A 14,962-nucleotide genomic window follows, 5' to 3' on the forward strand; every position below is an offset into this window, starting at 1 on the left:
CCCACCCCGGTCCCTGTGGTGCAGGCGCTATGAGCACAGAAATGGGTCTGTGGTATCTTCCAGTGCTAACTTGCACTGCTTGTAAAGCCCGGTGGTCCTACTCCTGAGCGTTTACCCAAGAGAAGTGAAAGCATCGGTCCACACGGAACTTGAGCCAGCCTCATTTCCACCCACGTGGTGTCCACACAGGGAAATACTGTGAAATACCCACACAGTGAAATGCTGCTCAGCCATAAAGGGGACCAAAATACTGATACACTCAATATCCGTGAGTCTCAAAGCACTGTGCTAAGTGAAGTTAGGGGCATAAAGGAACACCTGTGGAACAGGTTCATTTACCTGAAGCCCTAGAAATGGCGATGCTCTAGTGCCAGAGGCTGGTGAGTCCAGGAGCACAGCAGGGATCACCTGCGGGGAACCTTCTGGGGGTGGCAGCACCTTCCGCATCGTGATACCTTTGTCAGAATCCATTGGGTTGTATCTTTAAAGTTGTGAATTTTATCATATGAGACTTTATATTAATGAAGTCTATATATATGCATACACACAGTACACACAAATACATATACACACCCCAACCCCCCCTGCTGAAAAAAAAAATAAGTTGGCTGGGATTACATGAATTTATCAGGCTTGTCAGGAGGTGGATTTGACTTTAAGTGAAAAGTAAGTAATTCCATTTGATCATGCTAAGTTGGACGTGATATAATTTTGTAAAGACAATGTCAACTTATAACCTATTTATAATCTCTGAATTCTTCTTTAGACATACAAAGAGTTAGTTACTTTAAGCTCTTGCATAAATTTTTTTTTAATTGAAGTATAGTTGATTTACAATGTTGTGTTTCTGGTGTACAGCAAAGTGATTCAGATATAGCTATAGATTCTTTTTCAGACTTTTTTCCATTATAGTTTATTATAAAATATTATGTTTTTATACAGCAGGTTCTTATTAGTTATCCATTTTATACGTATTAATGTACATATGTCAATCCCAATCTCCCAGTTCGTCACGTCACTCCACACCCCCCTGCCACATTCGCACCTTGGTGTCCATACGTTTGTTCTCCACATCTGTGTCTCTATTTCTTCCCTGCAAACCGGTTCATCTGTACCATTTTTCTAGGCTCCACATATATGCGTTAATATACAATATTTGTTTTTCTCTTTCTGACTTTACTCTGTATGACAGTCTCTAGATCCCTCCACATCTCTACAGATTTCGTTCCTTTTTATGGCTGAGTAATACTCCATTGTATATGTGCACCACATCTTCTTTATCCATTTGTCTGTCGACGGGCATTTAGGTGTAAATAGTGCTGCAGTGCACATTGGGGTGCATGTGTCTTTTTGAATTATGGTTTTCTCTAGGTATATGCCCAGTAGTGGGATTGCTGGGTCATAAGGTAATTCTGTTTTTAGTTTTTTAAGGAACCTCCATACTGTTCTCCATTGTGGCTGTATCAATTTACATTTCCACCAACAGTGCAAGAGGGTTTGCTTTTCTCCACACCCTCTCCAGCATTTGTTGTTCGTAGATTTTCTGATGATGCCCATTCTAACTGGTGTGAGGTGATAACATCACTGTAGTTTTGATTTGCATTTCTCTAATAATTAGTGATGTTGAGCAGCTTTTCATGTGCTTCTTGGCCATCTGTATGTCTTCTTTGGAGAAATGTCTATGTAGGTCTTCTGCCCATTTTTGGATTGGGTTGTTTGTTTCTTTAATACTGAGTTGCATGAGCTATTTATATATTTTGGAGATTAATCCTTTGTCCGTTGATTCGTTTGCAAATATTTTCTCCCATTCTGAGGGTTTTCTTTTCATCTTGTTTGCAGTTTCCTTTGCTTTCCAAAAGCTTTTAAGTTTCATTAGGTCTCTGTTTCTTTGTTTTTATTTCCTTTACTCTAGGAGGTGGATCAAAAAAGATCTTGCTGTGATTTATGTCAAAGAGTGTTCTTCCTATGTTTTCCTCTAAGAGTTTTATAGTGTCCAGTCTTACATTTAGGTCTCTAATCCATTTTGAGTTTATTTTTGTGTATGGTGTTAGAGAGTGTTCTAATTTCATTCTTTTACATGTAGCTCTCCAGTTTTCCCAGCACCACTTATTGAAGAGACTGTCTTTTCTCCATTGTATATCCTTGCCTCCTTTGTCATAGAATAGTTGACCATAGGTGTGTGGGTTTGCCTCTGAGCTTTCTATCCTGTTTCATTGATCTGTATTTCTGTTTTTGTGCCAGTACCATATTGTCTTGATTACTGTAGCTTCTTAGTATAGTCTGAAGTCAGGGAGTCTGATTCCTCCAGCTCTGTTTTTTTCCCTCAAGACTGCTTTGGCTATTCAGGGTCTTTTGTATCTCCGTACAAATTTTAAGATTTTTTGTTCTAGTTCTGTAAAAAAAAAAAAAGCCGTTGGTAGTTTGATAGGGATTGCATTGAAACAGTGACAGTTTTACTTCTTCTTTTCCAATTTGTATTCCTTTTATTTCTTTTTCTTCTCTGACTGCCATGGCTAGGACTTCCAAAACTATGTTGAATAATAGTGGCGAGAGTGGACATCCTTCCTTGTCTTGTTCCTGATCTTAGAGGAAATGCTTTCAGGTTTTCACCATTGAGAATGATGTTTGCTGTAGGTTTGTCATATATGGCCTTAATTATGTTGAGGTAGGTTCCCTTTATGCCCACTTTCTGGAGAGTTTTTTATCATAAATGGGTGTTGAATTTTGTCAAAAGCTTTTTCTGCATCTATTGAGATGATCATATGGTTTTTATTCAATTTGTTAATATGGTGTATCACATTGATTGATTTGCGTGTATTGAGGAATCCTTGCGTCCCTGGGATAAATCCCACTTGATCATGGTGTATGATCCTTTTAATGTGTTGTTGGATTCTGTTTCCTAGTATTTTGTTGAGGAATTTTGCATCTGTATTCATCAGTGATACTGGTCTGTAATTCTATTTTTTTGTAGTATCTTTGTCCGGTTTTGCTATCAGGGTGGTGGTGGCCTCATAGAATGAGTTTGGGAGTCTTCCTTCCTCTGCAGTGTATTGGAAGAGTTTGAGAAGGATGGGTGTTAGCTCTTCTCTAAATGTTTGGTAGAATTCACCTGTGAAGGCATCTCTTCCTGGACTTCTGTTTGTTGGAAGATTTTTTTTTTTTTTTTTTAAACATCTTTATTGGGGTATAATTGCTTTACAATGGTGTGTCAGCTTCTGCTTTACAACAAAGCGAATCAGCCATACACATACATATGTTCCCACATGTCTTCCCTCTTGCGTCTCCCTCCCTCCCACCCTCCCCACCCCACACCTCCAGGCTGTCACAAAGCACCGAGCTAATATCCCTGTGCCCTGCGGCTGCCTCCCCCCAGCTATCGACCTTACTACGTTTGTTAGTGTGTACATGTCCATGACTCTCTCTCGCCCTGTCAAAACTCACCCTTCCCCCTCCCCATATCCTCAAGTCCGTTCTCCGGTAGGTCTGCGTCTTTATTCCTATCTTACCCCTAGGTTCTTCATGACATTTTTTTCCCTTAAATTCCATATATATGTGTTAGCATACGGTATTTGTCTTTTTCTTTCTGACTTACTTCACTCTGTATGACAGACTCTAGGTCTATCCATCTCATTACAAATAGCTCAATTTCATTTCTTTTTAAGGCTGAGTAATATTCCATTGTGTATATGTGCCACATCTTCTTTATCCATTCATCCGATGATGGGCGCTTAGGTTGTTTCCATGTCCTGGCTATTGTAAATAGAGCTGCAATGAACATTTTGGTACATGACTCTTTTTGAATTTTGGTTTTCTCAGGGTATATGCCAAGTAGTGGGATTGCTGGGTCATATGGTAATTCTATTTGTAGTTTTTTAAGGAACCTCCATACTGTTCTCCACAGTGGCTGAACCAATTCACATTCCCACCAGCAGTGCAAGAGTGTCCCCTTTTCTGTTGGAAGATTTTTAATCACAGTTTTAATTTCATTACTTGTGATTGGTCTGTTGATATTTTCTTTTTCTTCCTGCTTCAGTCTTGGAAGGTTATACGTTTCTAAGAATTTGTCTGTTTCTTCTAGGCTGTCCATTTTATTGGCATAGAGTTGCTTGTAGTAGTCTCTTAGGATGCTTTGTATTTTTGCGGTGTCTGTTGTGACTTCTCCTTTTTCATTTCTAATTTTATTGATTTGAGTCCTCTCCCTCTTTTTCTTGATGAGTCTAGCTAATGGTTTGTCAATTTTGTTTATCTTCTCAAAGAACAGCTTTTAGTTTTATTGATCTTTGCTATTGTTTTCTTTGTTTCTATTTCATTTATTTCTGCTCTGATCTTTATGATTTCTTTCCTTCTACTAACTTTGGGTTTTGTTTGTTCTTTCTAGTTCCTTTAGGTGTAACGTTAGATGGTGTTTTTGAAATTTTTCTTAAACTTCCTTCTTAGAACCGCTTTTGCTGCATCTCATAGGTTTTGGATCATTGTGTTTTCATTGTAATTTCTCTCTAGGCATTTTTTGATTTCCTCTTTGATTTCTTCAGTGATCTCTTGGTTATTTAGTAACATATTGTTTAACCTCCATGTGTTTGTGTTTTTTATGGTTTTGTTCCCTGAAATTGATCTCTAACCTCATAGTGTTGTGGTCAGAAAAGATGCTTGATATGATTTCAATTTTCTTAAATTTACTGAGGCTTGATTTGTGACCCAAGATGTGATCTATTCTGGAGAATGTTCCATGTGCACTTGAGAAGAAAGTGTAATCTGCTGTTGGATGGACTGTACTATAAATATCAATTAAATCTATCTGGTCTATTGTGTCATTTTAAGCTCATGTTCCGTATTAATTTTCTGTTTGGATGATCTGTCCGTTGGGGTAAGTGAGGTGTTAAGGTCCCCCACTATTATTGTGTTACTGTCGATTTCCTCTTTTAATTAGCAGTTGCCTTAGGTATTGAGGTCCTCCTATGTTGGGTGCATATATATTTCTAATTATTATGTCTTCTTGGATTGATCCCTTGATCATTATGTAGTGTCCTTCTTTGTCTCTTGTAATATTCTTTATTTCAAAGTCTGTTTTATCTGATGAGTATTGCTACTCCAGCTTTCTTTTGATTTCCATTTGCATGGAACATCTCTTTCCATCCCCTCACTTTCAGTCTGAATGTGTCCCTAGGTCTGAAGTGGGTCTCTTGTAGACAGCATATATATGTGTCTTGTTTTTGTATCCATTCAGCGAGCGTGTGTCTTTTGTTGGAGCATTTAATCCATTCACTTTTAAGGTAATTATCGATATGTATGTTCTTACGACCATTTTCTTAATTGTTTTGGGTTTGTTTTTGTAGATCCATTTCTTTTCTTGTGTTTCCCACTTAGAGAAGTTCCTTTAGCATTTGTTATAGAGCTGGTTTGATGGTGCTGAATTCTCTTAGCTTTTGCTTGTCTGTAGCTTTTGATTTCTCCATCGAATCTGAATGAGATCCTTGCTGGGTAGAGTAACCTTGGTTGTAGGTTCTTCCCTTTCATGACTTTAAATATATCATGCCACTCCCTTCTGGGTTGTAGAGTTTCTGCTGAGAAATCAGCTGTTAACCTTATGGGAGTTCCCTTGTATGTTATTTGTCGTTTTTCCCTGTTGGTTTCAATAATTTTTCTTTGTCTTTAATTTTTGTCAATTTCATTACTAGGTGTCTTTAATTTTTGTCAATTTCATTACTAGGTGTCTCGGTGTGTTTCTCCTTGGGTTTATCCTGCCTGGGACTCTCCGCACTTCCTGGACTTGGGTGGCCGTTTCCTTTCCCATGTTAGGGAAGTTTCGACTATAATCTCTTCAGATATTTTCTCATGTCCTTTCTCTCTTCTCCTTCTGGGACCCCTATAATGCAAATGTTGTTGCATTTAATGTTGTCCCAGAGGTCTCTTAGGCTGTCTTTATTTCTTTTCATTCTTTTTTCTTTATTCTGTTCCTCGGCATTGAATTCCACCATTCTGTCTTCCAGGTCACTTATCCGTTCTTCTGCCTCAGTTATTCTGCTATTGATTCCTTCTAGTGTAGTCTTCATTTCAGTTATTGTATTGTTCATCTGTCTGATCTTTAATTCTTCTAGGTGTTTTTTAAACATTTCTTGCATCTTCTCGATCTTTGTCTCCATTCTTTTTCCCAAGGTCCTGGATCATCTTCACTATCATTATTCTGAATTCTTTTTCTGGAAAGTTGCCTATCTCCACTTCATTTAGTTGTTTTTCTGTGGTTTTATCTTGTTCCTTCATCTGGTACAAAGTCCTCTACCTTTTCATCTTGTCTGTCTTTCTGTGGATGTGGTTTTTGTTCCACAGGCTGCAGGATGGTAGTTCTTGCTTCTGCTTTCTGCCCTCTGGTGAATGAGGCTATCTAGAGGCTTGTGCAAGTTTCCTGATGGGAGGGACTGGTGGTGAGTACAGCTGGCTGTTGCTCTGGTGCTCAGAGCTCAGTAAAACTAATCTGCTTGTCTGCTGATGGGTGGGACTGGGTTCCCTCCCTGTTGGTTGTTTGGCCTGAGGCGACCCAACACTGGAGCCTACTGGCTCTTTGGTGGGGCTAATAGCAGTCTCTGGGAGGGCTCACGCCAAGGAGTACTTCCCAGAAATTCTGCTGCCAGTGTCCTTGTCCCCATGGTGAGACACAGCCACCCCCCGCCTCTGCCGGAGACCCTCCAACACTAGCAGGTAGGTCTGGTTCAGTCTCCTGTAGGGTCACTGCTCCTTCCCCTGGGTCCCGATGCACACACTACTTTGTGTGTGCCCTCCAAGAATGGAGTCTCGTTTCTCCCAGTCCTGTCGAAGTCCTGCAGTCAAATCCTGCTAGCTTTCAAAGTCTGATTGTCTAGGAATTCCTCCTCCCGTTGCCAGACCCCCAGGTTGGGAAGCCTGACGTGGGGCTCAGAACCTTCACTCCAGTGGGTGGACTTCTGTGGTGTAAGTGTTCCCCAGTCTGTGAGTCACCCACTTACGGGATTTGATTTTACTGTGATTGCACCCCTCCTACCATCTCACTGTGGCTTCTCCTTTGTCTTTGGACGTGGGGTATCTTTTTTGTTGAGTTCCAGTGTCTTCCTGTCGATGATTGTTCAGCAGTTAGTTGTGATTTCCGTGCTCTCACAAGAGGGAGTAAGCGCACGTCCTTGTACTCTGCCATCTTGAACCAATCTATTATGAAATATTGAATATAGTTCCCTGTGCTATACAGTAGGACCTTGTTGTTTATCTATTTTATATATAGTAGTGTGTATGCTAATCACAAACTCCTAATTTATCCCTCTTCCCTTTCCCTTTGGTAACCAGACGTTTGTTTTCTGTGTCTGTGTGTCTGTTTTGTAAATAAGTTCATTTGTATCATATTTTAGGTTGCACATATAAGTAATATCATATGATACTTGTCTTTCTTTGTCTGACTTCACTTAATATGATAATCTCGAAGTCCATCCATGTTGCTACAAATGTCTTCCATAAATTTAACATGCTAATTGTGATTAATATAAACTTCCGCTTTGTGAGTGCCAATTGACAAGTTCCATCTTCCTTTTTTTAAGTTTTTTTTTAATTGAGGAAAAACTGACATAACGTATTAGTTTCAGATGTATGATATACTGATTTGATACATTTGTATATTGTGAGATGGTCACCACAATTAGTCTAGTTAACATCTGTCACCACATGTAGTTTTTTGTCTTGTGATGAGAACTTGGTTAAATTTTATCATCTGAGCAGTTTTCAAATCTCAATACAGTATTACTGACTTCAGTAACAGTGCTGTACATTACACCCTCAGGGCTTACTTAGAACTGCAAACTTGTAGCTTTGACCCCTTCATCCATCCCCCCCCCCGCCCCCGCCCCACAACCACCAGTCTGTTCTCTGTATATATGAGCTTGCTTTTTTGTGTTTTTATTTTGTAGATTGCACCTATAAGTGAGTTCATAGGTATTTATTTTTCTCTATCTGACTTATTTCACTAAGCATAATACTGTCAGGGTTCATCCACATTGTTGCAAATTGCAGCATTTCCTCCTTTGTGACTGAGTAGTGTTCCACTGTGGGTGTGTGTGTGTGTATCACATCTTTTTTTACCCATTCATCTATCAATGGACATTTAGTTTGTTTCCATATCTTGGCTGTTGTAAATAGTACTGTTGTGAACATTGGTGTGCATATATCTTTTCAAATTAGTGTTTTTATTTTCTTCAGATAAATAACCAGGAGTAGGAGTGCTGGGTCATATGGTAGTTCTAGTTTTAATATTTTGAGGAACTGCCATACTGTTTTCCATAGTGGCTGCACCAATTTACATCCCCACGAGCAGTGCACAATGGTTCCCTTTTCTCCACATCCTCACCAACACTTGTTATCTCTTGTCTTTTTTATTATAGCTATTCTGACAGGTGTGAGGTGATGTCTCATGTGTTTTGATTTGCATTTCCCTGAAGAGTGATGTTGAGCACCTTTTCTTATAGCTGTTGGCCATCTGTGTGCTTCTTTGGAGAAATGCCTATTTAGGTCCTCAGCCCATTTTTTAATTGGATCGTTTGTATTTTGCTATTGAGTTCATTAAATATTTTGGATATTAGCCCCTTACCAGATAATATTTGATTTGCAAGTTTTCTCTCCCGCTGTGTACACGCCTTTTCATGTTGACAGATTCCTTTGCTGTCAGAAGCTTTTTAGTTTGATGTGGTCCCACCCATCTTCCGTCTGTGCTTATAGCCATTTGTGGCACAGAAGGTAATTCCAAGCCTCAGCACAGACCGTGCGTTCCCTGAGTTGTCAGGCGTCTGGCCTGGCCGTGGAGGTACGTGTGAAGGGATGCAGGGCCTGGTTAAAGAGCGTGTTTCTGTCTTCCAGATCACTGCACAGTCCCTTAGGGAGGACACAGTGCTAGAGCATTTACTGTTAGGTCAGTAAGTCTTGAGTGTGGACTTCAGTGCAAAGAATCAGTGCGTCAGGGTCCAATCTGGAGATGAACACCAATGAGAAGTGGGAATGGGAGATTAATTTATTGGAAACATCAAACTATCTTCCAGTTTGGGGGTCTGTGTGTATCGTGTGAAGGGCCGTGGCTGGACCGTTGGGAGCCTGTGTCTGGTGGAGGAGAGTGCTCACAGCCTCTGCTGCCCTGATGCATTCCCCCACCCAGAGGAGCAGCATCCAGATGGGAGCAGCTGAGCTGGGGCCGGTGGGCGTGTTCTCCAGGACAAGGACAGGAGGCCAAACGCAGAGAATGAGGAAGCGTCTGAGGGGTGGCGTTGGGGTGCTCTGCTTGACTGTGGGGAGACGGCCAGGTCGGGGGGCCTTGAAAGTGCAGGGGGTTCCTCAGAGCATGGGGAGCCAGGTCCTCGGGCTTCCACAGGGCACAGGTGGGTGCCTGGGAGCAGCTGTGCCGAAACCCCTCTGCGGGCCTGGGACCCAGTGCTGGGGACTCGGGGAGGTAGGCGTGGGGGGTGAGGTGACAGCGGGAGCGCTGACTTTACTCCGTGATGTCCCCCAGCTACAGCCTGGGGCCCCTCCCCATGGGCTGCCCAGTCTGTACAAAAGGGGCATCTACCCTCTGATCAGGCCCAGAAAATGTATTTTACCCATTTTTGTAATTTGTGAACTTTATGTAATTACAGAAGCATAGTGCTGAGGTTTGTGAAAATGACATAAGAATAAACAAGCACAAAAGTTAGTAAGTTTCAATCCACTAGTTCAGTCTCGGGAGTAGAAAATTTTGGTTGGGGGCAGAGGGGAAACTGCTTGAGCAAACTGCTCCCCCCTTCCCCCAGCAAAATCGTTCTCTTAAATTGCTGAGAATGAGAATTAGGAAGAGAGCTGCCTGCCGAGCTGGTTATTATGCTTCTAAATCTGGTTTCCTGGGAAACCTGAACCCCAGTGCTGACAGGCTCCCCACGCTTGGCGTGGGAGAGGCTGAGTCTTAATGTAAGTTAATAAATAGGAGCTGAACTGAGTAAGAGCTTCTAAGTATCATCCTGGATGTTTATTCCCCTCTTAGGTTTGGAATTACAGGCTCAGCAAAGCCAACCTCAGGACGTGTCGTGTCTGCCCGCGTTGAAGGTGTCGGACATCGAGCCCCGCATCCCGTTCACTGATGTGGAGGTGGCTCTGGCAGGTCGGTGGCGGGTCTTGGTGCCCCGGCTGGGGTTTAGGCTGTGTCTCAGCGTCCACAGGGGGAGAGTCACCAGTGGGTGTCTTCATAGGACGTTCAAGCCCCGTTCCTAGTCCAGCTCAGCGATGGCAGATGTGGACTCGAGGACCTGCGTGTGTTTTTCCCCGGGTGGGTCCGACAGGGCCGAGCTGCCTCTGGGGGCGGGGAGGCCTCAGGTTCCGCTGTGTGTGTGTTCATGCAGTTCTCAAGGGCACAGGCGTCCTCTGGGCCCCTTGCCCACACCCACTCCTTAGCCCAGCCGGGGTCCAGGGGCCCACAGCACTAGGTGTCGCATTGTGGGGCACGCTCCTTCCTGGCATCCCCCCACGTCTGCGCGCATCACTCGCTTCTGCTGGACACAGACATGCCCTGTGGTGCTGATGCTTCTCTACATGGCTGTGATGAGACTTTGCTGCTCCTTCCTGAGCAGGTCTGACAACAGCCTTACTTACACCTTCACTGCTTCCCGCGTCTAGTTTAGGATTCAGGCTGTGCGCGAGCATCCCTTTGACTTGTGTGACATGCCTGTTGTTGTCGTCCCGGGGCCCGTCCCGTTTACCACACCTGATGCATTCATTTGCGCATGTACATTAGGCCTCCTCTCCGGCCCAGGCTTCTGGGAAGTGGGGTTCATGTGCCACTGATCGTTTAACCCCCTCAGGTTTGGTTTATCAGTGAAGTTCATTGTGTTCAAGGAAGGAATCAGTGAAGTAATTTGTCATCAGTAGATGCCTTAGCTCCTCCACTGGTTCAGGGCACTGCGCTCGGGATGTAAAAAGTAGAACACACAGTTGTGAGGGACCTGGGGCCACAGAGGCCTGGGGTGTCGAGCGTGGTGGGTTCCACTGTGCTGTGGGTCATGAGGGTCCTCGGGTTTGGGGACAGGACTTGTTAGGGGGTGAGTTGCGTTTGGGGTGGGTGAAAGTGAGGTCACCTGTTGTGGGAGTGGCCTGCCAGAGTCCCTGCCGATACCCAGGAGGGTCTGGGTGCAGGCGGGGAGGGCGGCTGGGCTGCAGCTGGACTGTGGGGTGTTTAGAAAACCCCAAGAACATTCATACTCTGCTCTCGTTTTTCACGAAGCGCAAGGATTACTTAGCGTTGAAGACTTTCAGCTTTTGTTGTAATGAAAGTCCAAGAGGGAAATTTGTCTGAATTATGGCAAATGAATAGTGTTTTTTTGCTAATATAAAATGTAAACCATCATCCTTGAAAAGCTTTAGCATTTAAAAAATATTAAATGATGGTTACATGGTTAAAACTTTACTGGTAAAAATTATAAAGAAGTGCCTTTCCTCCTGCAGCTGGGGACACACCCGTCCAGTACTGCACGCAGCCCACCAATGGCGTGATCTACTTCAGAGCCTTCTCGAGTCTGAACACCCTGCCCGAGGAGCTCCGGCCCTATGTGCCCCTCTTCTGCAACGTCCTCACCAAGTAAGGGGCTCCTTCTGGGGCGAAGACACGCATTTATAGAACTCTGCACGTCATCTCATATTTATTAGTGGATGTTTTCTGTGTGTGTGTTGTTTCAGTATATCAGTAATCAATTTTCAGTGAGTCATTTTAATTTTCAAATCCCGTAGTGTTACAGAAAGGTGGATGGTGTATTTGTTGAGAATTTTCCTTATGGTAATTATACTTTCTTACTAAAATACAGTACATTAAAATATTTATAAATGTAGAGCACAAGGTATTACAGATATAGCTATATCTCAACAACTGAGTTCTTTTTAAGATTATGAAGAGATGATTATTTTCATCAGAAAATGTAAGCCTTTAAATATGACATGTAGGCCTGGGGTCACCCCCGGAGGAGGTGAACCTTTCCCGAGTTCTCTGCCCTTTTATCAGTATGGCTCCCACTGCCTGCCCTTCCACAGCGGCGTGCATTCAGGAAAACTCAGTCATCGCCTTGGCTTGAATTAGTTCTTACATTAGGAACAGCGATTAGAAAGTTTCCTATAAAAGAAGTCGAAGTGACTTTCTTAAGGCTCGTTCTTCACATTTCACCCCCAAGACTACCTGACCAGAGCGGCTGCAGCCTGCAGAGTTTGGGGGTGGGGGCGGGAGCAGCTGCTGGGCTGGCAGGCGGTGGTTGGGGGGACATGCTGCATGGGAACCCGGCCCTCCCTGGTGACTCCACGCTCTCCCTGCACAGGCTGGGCTGCGGCGCCCTTGACTACAGGGAGCTGGCCCAGCAGGTGGACCTGAAGACGGGGGGCCTGGCTGCCGCCCCCCACGTGCTCCCCGACGACTCACACCTCGACACCTACGAGCAGGTAGCCGTTTCCTCAGCACAGAGTGGTGAGGGTTGGCTTCTCCTGCGTCTTTTTTTCTTTTAAATTATATCATAATTAATTTCTTATTCTTTTTCTTCTGTCATGATTTAGGGTGTGCTCTTTTCATCTTTCTGCCTTGATAGAAACCTACCGGACATGATGCATCTGTGGAGTGAAATCTTTAACAAGTAAGTATTTGCAAAGACGTAAATCCCCAGACATGCCAGAGACCCGAGTCTGCCGGGTCCTGAGAGCGGAAGCTGCATGCCTTTGTTGGTTGTTGGTTTCTTTCCCCCTGTGACTCCTGTGGACTCGTGACATCTCCAGGGGCGGTTTACATCATCTAAGAGCCTACACTTAGCAAATTTCCCTGCTGTTGAAGGGGGCATGGCTGGGTCGCATTTACTACCTTTTCTTTCTCCGCAGCCCCTGCTTTGAGGCCGAGGAGCACTTCCGAGTGCTGGTGAAGATGACAGCTCAGGAGCTGTCCAACGGGGTCCCCGACGCAGGCCACCTCTACGCGTCCATCAGGGCAGGCAGGACGCTGGCACCCGCGGGGCACCTGCAGGAGACCTTCGGGGGGATGGACCAGGTGACGCGCTCAGGGGCGGCTGGGTCTCCGGGGCTCGTAATAGATTGTTCGTGTCTCAGGAAGGCTCACTCAAACTGGCCAAGTTTCATGGGGAAAAAGTTTTTTCGCTCACCCTCCTCCTTCCAGCCTGCAGCCCCTCCCCCACCCCCCAGCCGAGCAAGTACGCGTCCCCCACGAGCACAGAACCTGGCCCTGCCGCTGCCCCACCCGTGTCCCCGCGGGACCCCGTATCAGGGAAGTCTGGTCCAGGCCAAGGGCGCGTCTATCTCTACCTGTCAGTTCTCTGGCTTAGGTGAGGCTCATGAAGAGAATCGCAGAGATGACGGACATCAAGCCCATCCTGAGGAAGCTCCCACTCATCAGGAAGCATCTTTTGAACTGTGATAACTTCAGGTGGGGTTGCAGTTTGTTTCTAAGCAGAGACTCCATCCTCATCCTGTGTCACTACGTGTAGTTTTAGATGCTTTTTAGAAAACGCTTGGGAGACTACAGAACCGTTCTAGACTCCAGATGTTCTAACCATGAAAGAGCTGTTTTATACAGAATTTGAACAAGTGTCTTGGGAGGTGGGGAGGAGGGCAGGCTGCTTTAACCTGGAGCCACAGGTGGACTCCCTGCTGCACGAGTCAACAGCCGATGTTCCATAAATGAGCCTCAGCGAGACCCCGCCGAGGTCCTCTTGCCCGAGGCCGCGGTGAAAGCGCAGAGGTTCTTGTGAGAGTAATTGTGCACCAGTTTGGGGTGAACACCAGCCTCTGCACGTGGTCGGCCTTCAGCTCAGGTTGTGACACGAACGAGACTTAAAGGGGACGACAGCTGTTGAGGTGGCAGCACCCGCCTCACCACCAGCGCTGCTGCCTTAGATGAGCTTGCATCTCCCTCCGTGGAACACGCCCCAGGACGTTGGCCCAGCAGTTCTTGGGAGTCACTAGCAGGCTCTCCCGGACCATCTGGGCAGCAGGAGGTTGGGGCCTCTGGCCAGCAGAGCTGGTGCCCAGTTAGTTCCTGGGCCGCCCCTACACTCACGGCTGGAGTCTCAGGAAACTTAACCACGGGGACCTTCTCTGTTTCCTCCATGAAATAGTCCTTTGCAGATTTAGGGCAAGGAAGGAGAGCATGTTTGCAAAGCAGTTGGTCTAGAGCCTAGAACACGTTGTTGTCATGGTACCTGTTATTTCAACGAAAATAGACAGTATTTATGGCCAAAACCAGAAAGGATACAATTTGTCAGTGTACTGTATGTATGATGGTGTCTGTGATTCTGTAGAGTTCAAAAGAGCCACAGAGAAATGTTTTTGGGGAGCGTGGCCGTTCTTTGCCTACTCACACTTTTCTACTTTAATGACCGGTTCATTCTGTTCCAGACAATAATTACATTTTCAGTCCTCTGATACTGTAGCCTTGAAGGCACTGTTGGAGATCTAGTCTCTGCGTCCTCCTTGTTCTCAGGAGAGCACAGAGTTTAGCAGAGCTGGCTGCTTATTGTCTGTAACACACTGAGATAAGGGACAGGCTTTTTTGTACCTGGAAAACATGTGGTGAAGGAAGACGGCTGTAGTGTTGCCTTGTTTGGCTGCTGTTTTATTCGGTTTTTGTTTTTACATGTAACGTTTTTACACTTTTGAGCATTATTTTGTATGTGAGTCATTTTTGTTTTAATTATGCAAAATGTAACATTTTTATTTTTCATAGTAATGGTTTTCTGCACATAGACTTTTTAAAACAGATGTTCCGTGAATGCTACTCCCCAGCAAATGTCTCAGGTGGAGAATTCGGTGGACAACTTCCTCAGGACCCTCAGCCGGAGTAAGAAGGAGCGGAAGCCTGTGCACCCACACGTGGTGGAGGTGAGGTTGTGCCCCCTGCCCGCCCGCCCGCCTGCCCGTGGGGCCAGGAACCCCAGTGAATCCAAACCCTGTAGTTTGG

General features: G+C 44.7%; 1 protein-coding gene across 2 annotated transcripts in view; it reads left to right on the plus strand.

Annotated features, from left to right (window-relative positions):
• PITRM1 (pitrilysin metallopeptidase 1) overlaps positions 1-14,962 on the plus strand; it is a 32,086-nt gene that overhangs the window by 13,550 nt on the left and 3,574 nt on the right. For both annotated transcript variants that reach the window (XM_032620319.1, XM_032620327.1), the window contains exons 15-21: positions 10,013-10,129; positions 11,467-11,599; positions 12,324-12,444; positions 12,556-12,632; positions 12,871-13,036; positions 13,329-13,429; positions 14,763-14,883. In XM_032620319.1, the coding sequence (XP_032476210.1) occupies positions 10,013-10,129; positions 11,467-11,599; positions 12,324-12,444; positions 12,556-12,632; positions 12,871-13,036; positions 13,329-13,429; positions 14,763-14,883 (836 nt within the window). The remainder of the gene's footprint in view (positions 1-10,012; positions 10,130-11,466; positions 11,600-12,323; positions 12,445-12,555; positions 12,633-12,870; positions 13,037-13,328; positions 13,430-14,762; positions 14,884-14,962) is intronic.

This window comes from Phocoena sinus, chromosome 2 (assembly GCF_008692025.1).
Source record: "Phocoena sinus isolate mPhoSin1 chromosome 2, mPhoSin1.pri, whole genome shotgun sequence".
Taxonomy (NCBI): Eukaryota; Metazoa; Chordata; class Mammalia; order Artiodactyla; family Phocoenidae; genus Phocoena; species Phocoena sinus.